Genomic DNA, 18681 nt, shown 5'->3' with positions numbered 1-18681 from the left:
ACAGGCTCCAAAGCCACAGAGAAACCCTGTCTCGAAAAACCAAAAAAAAAAAAAGAAAAAAGAAAAGAAAGTTAAAGAGAAACTGATGCAGAATCTTGAAATGCTTATTTAATCCTTTCTTTCTTTCTTTCTTTCTTTCTTTCTTTCTTTCTTTCTTTCTTTCTTAATAAAAGCAAAAGGTGCTCAGGAAAGTAGTACTTGTTGGTCCCATAGTTAATTGTCTCCCACATTCGCATACTAATGAACCTGTAAAGGCACACACAGAGCCTCTTGCTAAACACGGGGAGATATTTCTAAATCATTCTTTTCAGCTGCACCAGTTATTCTACATATTCATAATCATATTAGCTTCCTCTGGTTGCCATAACAAAACAGCACACATTAGCTGGCATACATAATGCAGATGTGCTTTTCCACAGGCTCCAAGTCCTGAGATCAAAGTTATCATGGATAATTTCTTTGAAGGCTCTCTCCTTAAGAATGGCCACTTTCTTGCCATGTGCTCACATGTTCTTCCCTCTGTGTGTCTGTGTCCTGATCTCTTCCCATGGGGCAGGCAGTCTCGGACACAGCCTGTCCTAATGAGCACAATTTTAACCAAGTTACTTCTTGTTGATTTGAGACAGGCTCCCGTGTGGTTCAGCTGGCCTTGGACCACACACAGTCTTCCTGCCTCCACCTCCGCAGTGCTGGCAGTCTGGACCTACAGCACCATGCCCGGCTTTCTTAGTCACATCATCAAAGGTCCTGTCTCTGCATACAGTCACCTTCTGAGATACTGGAAATTAGGTTTTCAGCATCTAAATTTGGCAGGACACATATCAGTCTTATGATGACATATTTTTAATTTCTCAAACAAAATGTATAAATCATACATGTATTTGAACTTTATAAGTCATTAGGAACCACAGCAAGAACTAGATGCCTCTAGAAGGCCTGCCACCTGGTAGACGACAGAGTGAGGGCACAGGTTTTTTCACTTGAATGCTGTTAACTCTCCCACTTTCAGAGCTGCTGGCAGTACCGAGCTTGGCAGGCGCGCAGTGGCCAGTGTTACCATGTGAGAGGGACATAATCCAGATCTTAAGCTGTAAACTGTCAGATCTCTGCCAGGGCTCTTTATCACGGGGTCCTGACTTGCTTTTCTGCCTTTCCTTCCTGCTTTAATTCCACAGTGGCAGGCCAGATGTTGGAATGTTGGTAAAATATTTAAAACTTAATTAGAAACAGGCATGCTGGTACACCTGTAGTCCTAGCACTCCAGAGGATGAGCCAGGGGGATCATTTGAGGCCAGAGCGGGAAACAAATTAAATGTGCGTGTGTATAAAATTTTGCTATGGATAAAATATGGATTGGATCCTAACAGCATTTCAAATTAACAACTTACATTTTGCTACTTGAATACAGATTGATCGTTTTAATTTCAGAGGTGTTTTCTAAGATAATCATTTTATATAAGATAACATATGAAATGTATAAGAAAATGTTGATTTAATACACAGGATAAATAGGACACATAGCAATAATTAGCATGCTTTATCTGTGGGCAAAAGTAGCCTTTCTGAGCCAAATATCTACTTCCTGTTACATTTTGAGCAGATGCATTACCTGAAAATTCCAGTTTTCTTAGTCAGTGCTAAATTTGCTTGTTCGTTTAAGATAGGATCTCACTATGTAGCCAGGCTGGCTTGGAACTAGACAGACCAGGCTGGCCTCAACCTCATGGAGATCCGCCTGCCTCTGCCTTGTGAGTGCAGGGATTAAAGGCGTGCTCCATTTCCTGCCTAACTTTATTTTCATGTATATTCCTAATCAGGAAAATTGAAGATGATTGTGACCTGTAAGGCTTTTGGTTGTTACAGTTTCTTTTTCATATAGAATTGACTAAATCAAGTAAATAGAGCAGACATGGCTTTTCTCACATCTGCAGTTTTCAGGGCTTGCTCTCTAGTTTCCGGTTTGGACTCCAGATGGGGTGTTGTTTGCAGCCTTTACTTAGCAGTGTTGTCATGGGCTGAGCTGTTGGATGCTAGTGTAGAGAAGAAAAATCAGGGGCCAGAGAGACGGTTTAGCAATTAAGAATACAAACTGCTCTTGTACCTACACACACACACACACACACACACACACACACACACACACACACACACCTATAATTAAAAAGCAATGATGAAAAGAAATCAAACTGGGACAGAAAGTAGAAAAATAGAAAGCTATTGAAATGGGAACTGAATGTCTAAGGGGGAAATGAGGTCTGTAGAGGTTTCTGTCACAGTAAACATTAAAGGTTTACTTTATGTGTATGGATGTTTGTCTTTGCACTGCCTGTGTACCTGGTGCTCATGGAAGCCAAAAGAGGGCATCAGATTCTCTGGAACTGGAGTTCCAACAGATAGTTGTGAGCTACAATGTCTTTGCTGGGATTTGAACCTGGATCTTGTAGAAGAGCAGTCAGTACCCTTAACCACTAAGACATATCTTTCCAGCTCCTGAACATACCTTAAAAGATTTTTTTTTAAGTAAAATTTTGCTTAGAGCTCTGAATATTTTTTAGCAAATAAGTGATTTGTCAGCTGAGTGGCTAGAGGGGAGGGGTAGAGTAGAACGGTGGAGCTGAAGTTGTCTTTTCTGTACTTTACAGGGGCATCACTGTTTGAACTATGGCTGTTTCTCTGCCTGCCACCTGTTAATCCGTCTGTTATCTATTTGCCTATAGCTATGTTTCTATCATCTATCTATAATCTGTCACCTATCATTTATCTTTAGGCTATTATTGCTTTATAGCTCTTTGTCATTTATTATTTAAAAATTTTATTTTTTTCATATAGCTCATATTTACTTTTTTGTTTTGTTTTTTTTATTTTATATTACAACCACAATTCTCCCTCCCCTTCCTCCCCCTTTATTTCCTCCATCCCAACCCCATCTCCTCCTCCCAGCTGGTAAGGGTTCCCATGGGAGTCAACAAAGTCTGACTTATCATTAACCCTTTCTGCCTCTCAGCGGCGTTCAAATGCTTCCTGTGGATTCTGTATGTCCTTTCTTTTAGAATTCTTTTTCAACTTGTCTGTGACAGCATAAAAATATTTTATTGCTACAAAGATACAATTTATCACTTGTTTATTATTTTTGAAAGGTGTAAGTAGGAATACATTTATGTTAGTTGTTAAAATTTGAAGAAATAAGTTTAATATGTGATTATGAGAGATGTGTCAGTGACTTACATTTTTTTTTAAAAGAATGAAACTTATTTTAACTTTTTTTTCAAAGTTGGCCAGGAATACTTTGTCCTGATCCTTTCAGAGGGAAATATGTGGCCTATGACCAGGATGGAAATGTTGACAAGTATCACATAGAATTTCTGGGTGACCCCCACTCAACGGCATGGATAAGTGCAACATTTGTGGGGCATTTTAGTCTCTCGTTAAAGGTGGGTACGATAACATAAAAACTTCATGCTTTCTGCAGTTTCCTTTACTTACTGTCAATTTTTATCTTAGATAATAAAACATTTACATTTGGATTTATATAAACAAAATAATGCATAGTATGCTTCTACATTGGAACATGATTTTTTCAAAGAAATTGTGGATATAAAATATCAGTGAGAGTTTTAAACTTTTCCAGTGGCAATTTAGTAACAGTCAACTGAAGAATGCACTTGAAAGTGGGTTTAAGGTTGTCATTTCAAATTCTCTTGAGACCAAGCTTCTGCATCAGTCACAGAAAAGTAATTACAGAGGACAACAAATTTTTCAAATTTCAGAGCATTTTGTTACACTAACTCTTTTGTGCCTTTGCACTCTTTTTAGACTTTAATTTGCACATTAAAATTAATTTATAGGTTGGATTCTCAGGCTACGGATGAGAGATGAGCTGGACCTGTTCCCAAGGAGTAGCTGTAGTGAGTGCCAGCCAGCTCAGTTTTCTGGGCTTACACCGGACTCTGTAGCCTTTTATCTGAAAATACTGGATGATAGACAAGAGACTTTCTTAGAATTCCTTGTAAAGCAGGGGGAAGAGGGAGGTAAATTGTATAAGGCATTTGAACTTTATTTTTTAACACCGGGCAAAGGATTCTAGCAGTAGATTGTTCTGCCTATAGCAGATGAAATTTTATTTTATAGTTTGGTTCAACAGATAGTCAAATACTTTAGAATCTCCATTAACTATGGACTATACATTTATAATACCTCTATAACATGAGGTAGAAATGAATTTATCTAGAAAGACAGTGTTACATGCATTTGTGAGAAAAAGAAATGGGTTTTTTTGTTTTTATATAATGAAAAATAATTCTCCCTTTCAGTTCAGTCATGTTTGTTTATGGATCTGCTGACTTAATTTAATTACTGAACTCACAGAAATACTCAGTTGCTGTGCAGCCTCTACACACAAGTTGAAGGTTTCCTTACCAATAATTATTACACTTCTGGAGACATTGAGGTGTGCTTTGAAAAGAGTTCAAGGCAATGTAGAGTTAGCATCTGAAGATACAGGTGCTCCAGGACAAGCATAAAACATAAGTCCCCTAGAAAATATCATCTCCAGAATACTGGGAAATGCCACTGTTCCTAGTTTAGACTGTAGACTTGTAATTTGTATTAGTGTGTTCATATAGTCTTCATTAGACCCCTAAAATCCACTCCTCCCATGTTAAAGAACACTTGCTTCTTTAACATGGGAGTTCAGTGAGAGCCACGCGGAGGTGGCGCACGCCTTTAATCCCCACACTCGGGAGGCAGAGGCAGGTGGATCTCTGTGAGTTCCAGGTCAGCCTGGTCTACAAGAGCTAGCTCCAGGACAGGCTCCAAAGCTACAGAGAAACCCTGTCTTGAAAAAACAAAAACAACAAACAAACAACAAAACAAAGAAAGAGTTCAGGGAAAAGATTCTGAGATGATGGACTAGGAAACATTAATCTGGTTTTGTCTAGTCCATAACCACAATGGCAGATCTGTCCAGTGTAGCTAATCTGAGCTCTGGAGTGTAGTAAAGGTTTTTGACTTCCAGGGAAAGCTTGGGCTGTATAGAGTGAATTTTAGTCAGCCTGCGCATTTAGTGAAGTAGTAGCTACCAGACCATCACCCATCCCTGTATCAGGCAGCTGTTATGCAGTTCCTAGAGAAACTTAGCTCTCAAGGTGAGCTGGCAAAAAGGCCCCTGTCCCCAAGCCTGGGGATGTTTACTCTTCAGTGTTGCCTATGATCACAAGGCTGCATAGAATGACGATGATGGCTCTTGAGGTTGCCCCCTTTCCTTCCATTTTGCACGCTTTTTTCTCCTCAGCTGAAGTGGCTTCCAGTGTGGTGAGAGATTAAGACACTTCGTTCCTCACCATGACAACTCCACTCTTTTGCTTTCTCTTTTTGGGGACCTGTGTGTGTACATGCGTGTTTATGCCATATACATAAGATGCCATATACATAAGATGAGAATGCTAAGATCCTAGAGAACAACCGCGTGTACGAGAGTTAGAAAATGACTGACCTGAGAAGTGCTGTCATTTATAAAGAGGTGGGGGACCAAGGCCGGTCTCATGAGGGGCAGTGGCGGGCCACCCGAGGCCTCGGCGGGTTCCCTTGGCAGGTGGGAGACGACTGCCAGTGAGAGAGACAGACAGACAGACAGACCATGCAGAGAGTTTGAGTACAGAGTTTATTTAGTGGATTATGGAGGGGAAAGGGAAGGGGGAAGAAGGGAAGGGGAGAACGGGGGGGGGAGGACAGGGAGGGGGAGGAAGGAAGGGAAGGGGGAAAGAGGCAGCAATTACCTCTTCAGAAAAACAAAAATGATGAAGGAAAGGGGAAGAGGGTCTGAGAGACAGCATGACACCATTCTGTCAGCAGGAGTATCAGAAGGACAAGAGAGATTGGAGCAAAGAGCATCTGAAAAAATAATTGCCTAAAACTATGTAAATATGGTAGAAGACATACTGTAAATATCCAGGGAACTTAGGCAGGATGAAGACATAGTGGTTGGAAAGGAGGCAAACTTGACATAGGTGAGGAGAAGCTGAACTAACAGGGAAAAAGGGACACCTTCCATATGCACATTCTCAGTCCAAGTGTCAGCAGCTTACTGTCAGAATGTTCCTGGCCCAAAACAATATGGTATGTATATTCAAATTACCAAAAGGAAAACTGTCAATAAAAAAAGCCATGGGGACAAAACTGTCCTTCAAAATTGATAGAAATTAAAATATTCCCAGATATAGAAGCTGAGAGAGCTCATTTCCATGAAATCTGCCTGCGTTGAAACACTCAAGGAACCTGCAGAGTGAACTGGAAGAACCCAGACAGTGCCTTGAAGCCAAGTTAAGGAATAATAAAAATCTCAATAAAGATAAACACACGAGAAAACATATAAAAGCTAGTATTGTAACAATATTGTGTAACTCTACTTTTTATATCCTAGATGATTTGAGATTTTTTTAAATGTTTTAGAGACAAGTATTAATGATTTTTATCTACATTTTATGTGCATAAGAAAGCAATCAATGTAAAGAATAATTAGTTTATACTGTAGATGAAAATAAAAATAATTTTATACCCTCAAGAATTGAAAGACTTGGGGTAGAACCCTTGAAGGAGTGAAACTTTTGTGTATTTCCAAAGACAGGCTGATGTAATTTCAAATTTCAGTGTTAAGGCCTCATATTTTTGGAAAACTATTTACTGTAACTATGTTTATGAATGTTTTGTCTGCATGTATGCAAGGCATATAGTCTGGGTGCTCACAGAGGCCAGAAGAGGGTTCCGGGAGCCCTGGAACAAGAGGTAAGGACAGTTGTGAACTGCCACCTGGGACTGCTTTTCTGGAAAAGCAGCAAGTGTTCTTAACCTCTGAGCAATTTCTCCAGATCCCACTATTGATGGTTTTAGTTATAGTGTCCATGTTACAAAGAAGACAGCTAAAAAGTGAGATAGCAAGGGTAGATGGCATGGGGTGTGCATCTTCAGCCTTGCAGTGCGGCTTACTGTGAACTTGCTGAGGTTTGTCTCATCAGTGCTTATTGGGAGCATTTGCCAGAATTGTTCATTATACCCAAGTAGGATTTATCCCAGAATGCAAAGATGTATCCACACATGACAATCATCAGGGCAGTGTACAAAATTAACAGGAGGAAGAGGAAACATAATTTCAATTGATGCAGAAAATTATTTGGCAAGGTTCCACACCCTTTATGATAAAACACTCAACAATTAGCAGTAGAAGGAGCCTGCCTCCACATAGTAAAGTCATTTATGAAAACACTGGAGTAAGTGTCATGCTCCCTTATAGGAGACTGAAGGTTGCTCCTACAGAGGCAGGAGTGAGATGCAGGGGCCTTCTCTTACAGCTCGTTCACCTACTCTTCCGCAGGAAAGAAAGAACAAACATCCACACTGGACAGGAGCAAGAGAAATCGTCTATGTTCACAGAGAGTACAAAATTCTTACATAATCTTTATGTAACACACATGTTAGAAATGACAAGTTAATGAATTAAGCAAAGTGCAGAATACAAATTTAACATCCAAATGTCAGTTGCATTTTTTCTACACTAACTATAAACAACCTGAAAGGGAACTCATGAAACAGATTCGATTTATAATAGTATCGGAAGATAGTGATCATTAATCTTGTTCATGAGCATTTTCTAGTTCTCTCACTTTTGTTTTTTTTTCCTTTTTGAGTTATTTTGAAGATTTTTTGTTTTTAATAAAGTATATGTGTGTGTGCCTGTGTATGGGTAGGTGAAAATGATTCCAGTACCTAAAAGACCAGAGGAGGGTATAAGATCCCTTGAAGTTGAAGTTACAGGAAGTTGTGAGTCACGCAGTAGGGATTCTGGGAACAAAACTCAGGTCCTTTGCAAGATAGCAACTTCTTGTAACCCCTGAGCCATCTCTCCTGCTCCTAAACTTTTTAAAATATTATTTTTAACCTCTGCTTTTGGTATGTGTGAATGTGAGTGCGCAGAGAAACAGAAGAGTGCATGGACTCCTTGGGTGTGGGAACTGAGCTCACAGCTCTTTTTCCTTGTAGTAGTGACTGGTTATGTTAGAGGTTGGTTTGCCATCTCCTTGGCCGGGATCCTGACCATGTCAACACATAACAGACAGTGCAGTACACTGAGGCAAGCTCCCAGGGTTACTATGAGACATTCCCCAGTGATAGTACTGTTTCCCAAAGGCCAGTCCTGTAATCTCTTGAGAATTTGCCTAAATGGCTCATCATTTTCTTCTAATTTCCATGTCTATAAACATAGCTTGTTATTCCATAGTAATTTATCAAGTAAGAATTCTGTAAATGAAACTACCAAGATGATTAGAACACTAAATATAGCTTGTTCTATGACATGTTCTCTCACAAGTACTCTGATGGCAACATGTGCTATGGATAATTCCAATAATGAGAGAGACAGAGACTATGTCTAGACAAGGATTGGTATATCCATTTTCTATATGTAGTCTCTCAACAACTTTTCAAGGGTAGACAGCCTCATTGCTTGATACACTTGATCTATGGAGCTGAGGTTCAGACTGTGTCTACAAGGCCAGCCAAGTGGTAAGTGACAGTGCAGATGTCTTCTTCTCTTTGTGCACTCTGTCAGTTTACACATGTGCAAACAGTGTTTGTTTTATTGTTGAATGTTTGCCCACATTTGCCCTATAGTGAGGAAATGTGCTCCTTTTAATTTCAGTATACATATTGAATGATGTCAGTTCTTGGCCAACTCTCTCTTCTTCCCTTGCTGCTCAGTATTCTTTAGAGAACAGGAGGTAATGAATAATGGTCACAATTCTTGACAGAGAACTAGAGTGCATCTCTGTAACTGTGACTTAGGTAGTTTTGAAAATCTGCCAAGAACTTTTGGAAAAGAATCAAGTGGTTGCACTTTTTTTTGTTTGTTTTTTGTTATACCTTTTTCTCCTCTCCCTTGCCTTCCTCCCCTCTCCCCTTCTACCCTCTCCTGTGATGCCCAAGCTTCAAGTTTACTCAGGAGATTATGTCTCTTTTCAGTGTATCTGCCAGGAAGGCTTCTTAGAGTGGGGAAGAGTTGTAGACTAGCTGATTGGCGCACACTTCCATCAGGGAGTGGTGAAGCCCCAAACTCATATAACCCTGAAGTTATGGTTGGGTATATTAATATTCTTTTCATTTTCTTTTCTTTAATTCCCTTCTGTATTTTAGTTTTGAAGTATAGTCTAGCCGAAGACTGGAATCTCTCCATTAATTCAACAAAACCTGTGATTCCTAAACCCTAAACAAGGCCCATTGAATGAATTTTGAAATAATTGTCAGAACTACCATTTCTATGTTTAGCTTAGAGAACATGTCCTGTCATGTATTGCATGGCTAACTGTCCTCTTCACTGTCTTCATTGCTCTTTTGAATGTCATTAATTAAACACAATTTGGTATTTGTCTGTAATTGTTATACCTGGTGTTCACCCATAAACACAGTGATCGTAAAAAGCCAAGCAAGTGTATGTTATAAAACAGCAGCCATGTATGTCACTCTCCTTTTAGGCTGAGACCTTCCTGTCCATTAATGCTGCTGCTTTAGACACGACAGGCTGGTCCTGACTCGTTAAAGGCTCAGAACAAATGAGCACACACTTGTTCTCAGGACTCCTTTCAGCCTTTCCGTGTCTCCCACTTCTACCCAGCATTCCTGCCCTCAGTCAGCCTCTCCAGCAGCAGGAGAGAGCTGCAGGTTAGCAGGCACTGGCCTCGAACATCATTCCTGGGAGTGAGTTCAGCAAGAAAGAGTCCAGGCTTGATTCCCAGCATGGTGGTTCACAACCATCCATAACTCTAGCTCCAGGGGACCCAACACCTCTTCTGTCCCTTGTGGGCGCAGGCATGCATGTACTGCATAGATACACGCAGGCAAAATACTCATAAAATTAAATTTCTAAAAAAATTACCTGATGTTAAAGTGTTGATTGTATTTCTGCTTCATTAATTAATATATTACTATTGCATTATTATCAGTTTGCATAGCAGTGTTTATAACTGCTTTTTGCTTTGGGCTTAATTCAATTTTGTAAAATAAAAATATTACAACTTGAAATCTGAATATATAACATGCTTAAAACCGTACACACTAAAGTTGACTTGTTGACTTGTTTTAAAATTCCCTTTAAAATTGTATTAACACATACATGACATAAACTTTTATCAGTTTAGCTGTATTTAGTGTGCAGCCCATTGGTTAAGTTTTTAGCTATGGATTAATAGTCCTAGAAATTTTTTCCTAGCAATATGAAAGTGTCCTTATTTGGAAGGCGCTATACGACACTTATGTATCTTATAATTTCTAGCAGTACTTACCTTTCATACTCGTGTTAGGAGCTTTATGCAACACCACAACACTGTCTTTAAGGCAACAAGCTGCTTGTAGGGAGCCACCACCACTCCATAGCGCGCACACAGACCTTGGAGCTAGGCTGCCTGCATGCTAATTGTAGCTCTGTCTTAATAGCTATGCAGACATGGCAAGTTGTAAACTCAGCCTCCTTATCTCTGAAGTGTAATAATGCATCCCTCACAAGCTTACGAGGGACTCATTAAATGAGTCATTGTGAAGTGTTTAGGATGGTGCTTGGTGAAACTACATAGGCTTTAGATAGGTTAGTAAATTAAAAAATAGTAATAGGCTCTTTAAATAATAGAGCTCTTTTATAAATGAAATATACACTCAAGTCAACTTCTCCCCAATGTGAAGAGTTCTTGCCTCATTTTCTGGGACTTCAGAGGCTAAATGGTGTTCTCTTGTGATCTGGACTCTGTTAAGATGGCCACAGCTCTAGCTGGATACCTCACCTGGAGTCGCACAGCAGCACAGCCAGGCCTCAGCCCAGGCATTGTGCCTACAAACTCCAGGTTTTCAGATTCTCTCAGCCTGCTTAACATTTGCATTGAGTTATCTGCTCATCTTCATAAGCATATGGAATTCATAATGAAACTATTCTCTGCCAACTGAAAACCCAAAAAAGCCTTCTGTCTGTTGTCTTTAGTTTGGTAGATTTGATTAAGAAATTTCATTGTGCCTTTTCCAAGGTAGTTAGGTTAAGCGAAGCTGAGCCTTCCCACTGGCACACTGGTTCCTCACCTGCTATCCACTAATCTTGAACCTGGAATTTATTTAATCTGCATGTCATATTAGCAATGAATTGCCATTGTTAATACAAATGATGGCGTTCTGACACTATAGTTTGTTGTGTTTTTTCATAGTTTGGTTCCCAAACTTCCTGTACACCACATTCGCCAAAATTTATATGCGGACCGTGCTCATTGGGGACTCATGCCCATATCTGTGATTTCACCAGACTCAGTGAATTTCAAGAACCAGTTGATAGTAGATAATCTCCCTATTAAGTAGGTTTTCTCTGTGAGTGATGGAGTCAGACAGACAGGATTTACAAGTGTGTGCTGTGTTTCTTGTACTTACTTTGTGGAAGAGTGGGTGGGTTTATGAGGCTATGGTGCTACAGAAGCCAGGCAGCTTAGGTAAATTGAGAAGAAAGACTGCCTGCCCTTCTGAACATGGCTGTCCCTGCGACAGAATCTGATTGTGTTCCTACTGCACAGCCAGGCCCTCCCCCCCTTGTCTCTCATGTCAGTCTGCTATTACATTAATGGCAGGCACACATGGGCATGAATGTTGTTCCAGACCATAGTCCAACCTGTAGTGTCAGATGTGGTTTCTTAAGAACAGAGAACCATAGCACATAACAGTTGTCACTTTCATCTTGATAGGAAAAGTCCAAAGGTATCCAAAATACCTTGTCAATGTATGTTGATGTTTGTATTATTGAAAAGCTTATCTAGCATAGCACCCAGTGGACTTCTGATCTGTCTATTGTGGTAATTTTATCTAGCCTACTTACTTTCCTCCTCCACCTCCACTTCTGTTGTTAGGAGCTGGGTCCCCTCTACCCCGACTTCTTTGGTTGCAGGGAGCATCCAGTGAGGAGTTTTGTCTCCTTCACTCCACCTCCAATGTTACAGGAAGCACTTAGTAAGGAATTGAAGTAGATTTCCTGGTGGCATAATTTTCAGTATTTCAAGCCACACAATGGAAACCCACTGTATCCTCAAATTTTCTTCTTTTGTTTCCATTTATCCTCTAGAGCTCACTGCATCCTCATTATCCCTCAGCCTCATATAAAATATCACAGTAAATGCGGCTTGGCGTTTTTATCAACCAGTTCATACTTAACAGTGGTAAGGAAAGTAAAGAACATAAATTGGTTTGATTTTTAAATCCTACTCAGAATTAGTAAAATTTCTATTTATGTTTAGACCAAGGCACAAGAAAACTAGGTTTTATAAGTAACAATTGTTTCAACTATCCATTGACTTAAATGTGCTTTCTAAGCAATGAAGCTTTGATTATATAAAATAACCTGTTGAAGATGGCAGGTTCCAGACGGAGACTGGCAGTGTGGCTTCTGTGCACATGAGATGAGATGGTGTGACTCTATTGTAGTTTGTATGACAGGAACAAGAACACTGCTATTGTCCAGAGGCCCCACCACTGCTGTGGAAGTCCATTAAGGAAGACAGCGCACCCTTGTGATTATCTTTCTCCTTAATTTCTTTATGTGCGGATGGTGTGCCCAACAGAAGGGAGGAATGGAAGTTTTGATAGAGTGGAGCAGTGCCTCAGGGCAACACAAGGTTAGCATCAGTGAGCTGTGCTGTGGCTCTGAGGATGAGAGCAGACGCATTGCCATTGATTTTCAAGCCAAACAACATCTTATAATAGTGATAATGCTCTCAAATACTTATTGGAGATGCAAGTCACTTGTATTTCTTTAGATTATAAAATCTAGGGCTTATATCTGTATGTTTCTAAAGCTATAATACATAGTAAATGATATAAAATCATGTTCAAGGCCAGGTGAGTTAGTATACCTGTATTCTTGGCTACTAGGGAGGCTAGGGCAGGAGGAGAGGGAGGCCAGAGTGGGAGAAGAGAAGCCTCAATCTGAGACTGGACTGCAGAGTAGGTTTGAGGCCAGCCCAGGAGCTTAATGGAAAGTCTTGGGCTGCAGCTCAGGGGTAGAGCACTTACCTAGCAGCCACAGCACCTGAGATCCAACCCCAGCTCTTCGCTGAGTGAGTGCACGAGTGAACAAATGAACACATACAGGTAGAGTCAATATTTGAAGTTGTTTTGGTGAATTTAGGAGGATAAAGAAAGCAGTTTCTAATATGATTTTAGCTTTTCAGATTTTTAGTACTGTACTTATCAGTCTGAAAGATAAATTTTCTACATTTCAGGTGCTTATATTTGTAGTTATTTTTGATATTGATATTAACAAGATTTGAATTAATAATTTTAAATCATAGAGGCTCTCACTATATCTAATGAATTGTAATGAGATTATACCATCCCCCAAAAGATTGTATTAGAAGCAATTGCTTGCAGTTTTTTTAGTTTTAAAATTATGCATTTTATTTTTATTAGCTTTTGAAAGTATACACCTTTTACAAGAAAAAAATGGGGCTGGAGAGATGGCTTACTGGGTAATAACACTTATTGCTCGTTCAGTGGCCCTGGGTTCAATTTCAGCACCTACATGATACTCCATACAACTCCAGTTCCAGGAGTTCTGACACCCGATCTGACCTCTGGGAACATGAAGAAAACATGTGGTGCCCAGACATAAAATGCAGGCAAAACACTCATATACATAAAATAAAGAAAATAAAATTTTAAAATAGATACTACTAAGATAATAGACCCTGAGGTAATCAGTGATCAATAAAGACTTTATAAGTCTGTAGTACACATGAAAATGAGGTTCTGCATCATCCTATTAATTTTTCTTTTAACTTTTACAGGTGAAAAAATGTAACCAGATTTTGTTGTTGTTTTATTTTTCTCTTTTATTTCAAATTCAATTCAGGGTCATCTCAACTGGGCTGACACCAATGCTACCTTAACAAAATATGTCTTTACAATATTCAGTATTTACTGAGGTCTCATACTTAAGACTACTAAAGATATGGAATTGAATAAAACACAAGTTCAGTGCCCTGTGAGACTTAAATTAGCAGACACGACCCACAGTAAACTAATAAGGAAAGGACACATGTTACTTGTTTATAAGTAAGCAGAGAAGAATTAGGGACAGCCGTAGAAAGGGGAATGCAAAGTTGTAGGGGACCAAGGTGGGGAAGGAAGACTCAACCCGCCTTATTTGTGAGCCTGCTCAAACCCCAGAAGACAGTGTTCTTCCCTACAGCTAGCCAGCACCACTGACTGGTCAGTAATAATTCTTGTTTTGAGTCTATTTTTTCTCTTCTTTCATCTCCAAAAGTAACGAGGTTGTTGTTTTTTTTTTTTTTTAAATCTTTTTATACAGGTGAATTTTCTGTCCATTGGGTCAAACCTTGGGCGTTACCATTTTTCTCGTCTGAGTTCCTTATTGGGGGGCAGGGTGAACTGTTACTAGACAGTCCAGTGTCCTTGAAAGGGACAGATGGGGACAGCAACAGAGAGCGTATTTCTTTACTTGAAGGAGGACAGAATTCTGTACTGCCAGTGCCATAGGCAAATGGCAGGACCTTGGAGAATAGCCCAGTGCAGGGAGCTGAGCCCTGTCACAAAAGCACTTAAGCTATGGAAAGCTCCTTGTGTCCAGGTGTAGCAGAGAAAACGCATTTGGGCTATGGATTCACGTTGCCATGGTGGGGGAAGACAATGACCTGCTGTGGCTCTGAAGGCTGTGCATGTCCTTCCAGTTCAGTATAGTAGCATGTCCTCAAGATACTGAGATCAAATAGCCCATCCTGCTTGGGAGAAGCATGCCACAGATTGGTTTCTTGTAGCATAAATAAGGTAATGTAACACTGCTGTTGGAGCCAGAACCTGAGGTGTGAGGTTTGTCTTCTTCAGGCTCCAGGTTATCATAGCTTGATTAATTCTTTGGTGAACAAAAGACCTTTAGGATACAAAGCAACAGAAACTTGGATTTGTGCCAGACTGAAGGATTCTCTCTACCCACTATACTGGGCAGAAAAAGATACACCATCATCTCTTCCTTCAGTTTCCCCTTCATCTAAGCATAAAGCAACAGCAAAAACACAGATTCAGCAGTAAACGTCACCAAGAAGGGACATTTAGTGTCTTCCTAAAGCCTTGGGAAATGGAAGAATGATAAAAAAAAAAGCCTTCAGTTGGCCAATAGCACCCAACTGAAACAAGATTATATGTGGCAGTGGCTTATAAACTTTTAAATTTTGGACGCAGCTATGAATTTTCTCTGACACAGAATGTCGCCTGTCCCTGTCCACCCATCTGTTCAGTCTCAAGCTTTTCTTGACTCTGGAAATTGGCATGCTCACTCATCTTTTCAAAACTGCCTTCTTTAGCTTCATAGTATCATTCCTTCTATTTCCATGACCACTTCTCTTTACTGTTTGTATGTCTGCTAATTCATTTCTGTTATACTAGAGATTGAACCCAGGGCCTTATCGTTGTCAGGCAAATACTCAACTACTGAGATAAATTTCAAAATTTTGAGATAGTCTCCCTGAGTTGTCTATGCTGACCTTGAACTGGCAGTCTTATTGTCTTACATTCTCCAAAAGCTGGAATTACATGGTATAACCCATCGTGCCCAAGGTGATCAGTGCCACTTCCCTCTTCTACCCTGAGTTGCAGTGATTGAGACATGCAGATGCCTGGATAATACAGAAGTAATGAAAGGTGTGGAGTTTTCTAGACTCAGCGTCTAGTCTTGATGCTCCATGTCATTAGCATGAACATTTCCTTTGTAAACGCCAGTGAAAAGTAATTTCTCTAGGGACTAGAGAGATGGCTCAGTGTTTTAGAGCACTTGCTGCTCTTACAGAGGACACAGGTTCTCAGCACCCACAAGGTGGTTCACAACAGTCTGCAACTCCAGTTCTAGGGGATCTAATATCCTCTTCTGGCCTCTATTGGCACCTAGCACATGTATGATTCCTTGACATACATGTGGGAAGGCAAGCAGTCATAAGCATAAAGTATAGTAAATTATTTTAAAAAATTTGTGTTGCTATGAAGCAAAGCTAGTTTAAAACTAAACATTATTATGTATAGCCAGATTTTAGTAAATGAATTTTTGGACTCTAAACTGTGGACAAAAAATAGTATTTTCACATTTAAAAGTGAGGCACAAAAAGTACACACACAGAGCTAGAGAGATGGTTCTGTGGCTCAGTGTACTTGCTGTACAAGAATAATGACTTTGACCTTGAATTTCAGCACCTATGAACAATCCAAGCCTGATAGAGGCCTGTAGTACCAGCATTATAGGGGTCCAAGACAGAAGGATTGCTGGAGCTTATTGGCCAATCAGGACACCCATCCTCCTTCTCTGGCTTCTTCACTCCACAGATGCATGCATGCTTCCACATGCCTGCACATATACCATGTATGTGTCTATCACTCACCTCCCCACACACAGAGACAGAGTTTGTGAAGAACAGAGGGATTTGCCAAAACTTAACTCAATTTACATAAGTCTTTTAAAAACTGACATTCCGTATACAGATATTTCTTAAGAGAAAACATCAGAATTCTGTGAAAGTTTTTCTACACCTCTTCCCCCCCCCATATAGGAAAAAATGTTGTTTTCCTTTACCTCCTGCAAAATAAAGAGTTGTTTGCTTGAATATGTGATGCATGTGCTCGAGAGCCTGAGTAGCAGTATGCTATTGGTCAGCTTCCCCTGAGAAACCTGTGGAGTGAGAGTTTCTGGTCGTCACAGCTAAAGAGAGATGAAGTTACTGAGAATTGTCAGTACTCTGAATGTGCTTAGGGACAATGATGCAGAAGTGTGACAAAGAGTCACCATGCCATCCAAGTAGAAAGATGTGGGAAAATAGCAGTGAGATGTGTTCACGGCAGCTGCTAAAAGGAAGACATTGCCCTGTCCAGGGAGGTGCTACCAGACATGCTGGTCACAGTATAGACTTAAACCAAAGCAGTAACAACAAACAAGCAAAAGCCAAACAAACAAAAGACTAATACATCACAAAACACTGGCAATAAAAAATTCTTTGCAACAATACTTATCAAATACTGAAGTCAAGCTGTGCCTAACTAAAAGCATCATCTCTAATGAGTAGCATTCATGGTGCTAGAAGATGCTGTGCACACTATTGGAGGAGAAAGATGACCATCAGTTTCACCTGACTACAAGCCCTGCAACCTACAAAGTAACCTGTCTGCAAGATGCTTGTAGTTTTGTGACAGCGACACAAACGTTATGAGAGTAACCAACCACCTTTTAAAAAAATGAGGCTTAAAACCTAATCCATGAATTGGATCCCATACCTGACACTGCTGAAATGGTCAAGAACCTGAGGCTTAATAGGTTGTGGGCCTAGGGGAAAGCCCAGTACTAATGACTCCTAATGACATTGCTGTACTCCAAGATGAGTGTTCTCAGTCAGCCCTCAGCAGAGAAGCTTCTCCCAGTAGATGAAATTAGCACAGGGACACACAAATGGACAAAGTGTAGAGAGTAAAAAGCCTTAGAGCACATAACCCTAAATGTGATGTTTTCATAAAACCCTCCTGCCTCTCAACCAAGGCTCAGGAATCTTGGTGGAACAGGAGCACCTCAGAAAGATTTTAAAAGCCAGAGATGATAATCCAAGGAAACAGTGTCTTCCAGACTCAACAGGACTGATGCCATCTGAACTCACAGAGACCCTGGCAGCAAGCTTAAGAACACAGGTTCAGGCCAGATGCGTCCCAGTCATGAGATGGGAAACTAGACATATGGGGCTAACTTCTAACCAAAAAGCTGTTTGTATTTGATACCTGTTGTCAAATGGAAAATTAGTGTTTCTCTAAAGGAGTATAATTGAACCTATCAGCCATATTCCGGAGCATGCCCCATCCCTAGGAGTAGTTGATCAATACAAAACAAACTTCATATTTGTTTTTGTGGACTTTTGTTTGGTTTTCATATTTTTTTTGTCTCATTTGTCTTTTGCTTGTTTGGTCTGATTTTCTTTTCTTTCTTTGTGTGTGTGTGTTTGAGAGAGAGAGAGAGAGAGAGAGAGAGAGAGAGAGAGAAGAGGAGAGAGCAAGAGAGAGCAAGAGAGAGCAAGAGAGACAAAAGCATAAATTTAGATGGGTGGATTCTAGGAAGAACTGGGGAGGGGAAAACTTGATCAAAATAAATTTTATGAAAAAATTAAATTCCTTCAAGTTGAGTCCCCATTGCCAAAACCAAAATGCACTTTGAACACAGGGCCCAGAGAGCCAAGCTGGAACTGAGAGTCTCTTTTTTACCAGACAAGTTTCCATAGGAGGGAAGCAATCAACAGTCTTACCTAGCTATGCTGCCTATACACCACAACAGTGACTCATATGGCCCAGTAAACTTAAGTGTGCAGTCTATACGTTAGTGGGAACCAGTACGTCTGTAATTGGACTTAAGGCTTGCTCAACAAGAAAGAAATCATGCCTGTACTAGAAACCTAACCAAATACCTGGAGCCACTTAAATCATGGATCTTGGAGGGGAATTACTCTCTACATTATTTAGACTCCTTGAGATAGAGTGTCTGGTAAAACTTTTGTTCTCAATATTATTTGTTATATTTATTATTTGTTATTATTGTTTATAGTTGTAGTTAGTTTAGTTCTGTCTTATTTAGACAAAAGGGGGAGA

General features: G+C 40.0%; 1 protein-coding gene across 1 annotated transcript in view; it reads left to right on the top strand.

Annotated features, from left to right (window-relative positions):
- Zcwpw2 (zinc finger CW-type and PWWP domain containing 2) overlaps positions 1-18681 on the top strand; it is a 115114-nt gene that overhangs the window by 44436 nt on the left and 51997 nt on the right. Inside the window, exon 5 of the mRNA XM_026779377.1 lies at positions 3272-3431. Within this exon, the coding sequence (XP_026635178.1) occupies positions 3272-3431 (160 nt within the window). The remainder of the gene's footprint in view (positions 1-3271; positions 3432-18681) is intronic.

Source organism: Microtus ochrogaster, chromosome 5, assembly GCF_000317375.1.
Source record: "Microtus ochrogaster isolate Prairie Vole_2 chromosome 5, MicOch1.0, whole genome shotgun sequence".
NCBI classification, from domain to species: Eukaryota; Metazoa; Chordata; class Mammalia; order Rodentia; family Cricetidae; genus Microtus; species Microtus ochrogaster.
The sequence above is the reverse complement of the archived record's forward strand: the minus strand, read 5'-3'. Positions and strand labels throughout refer to the sequence as shown.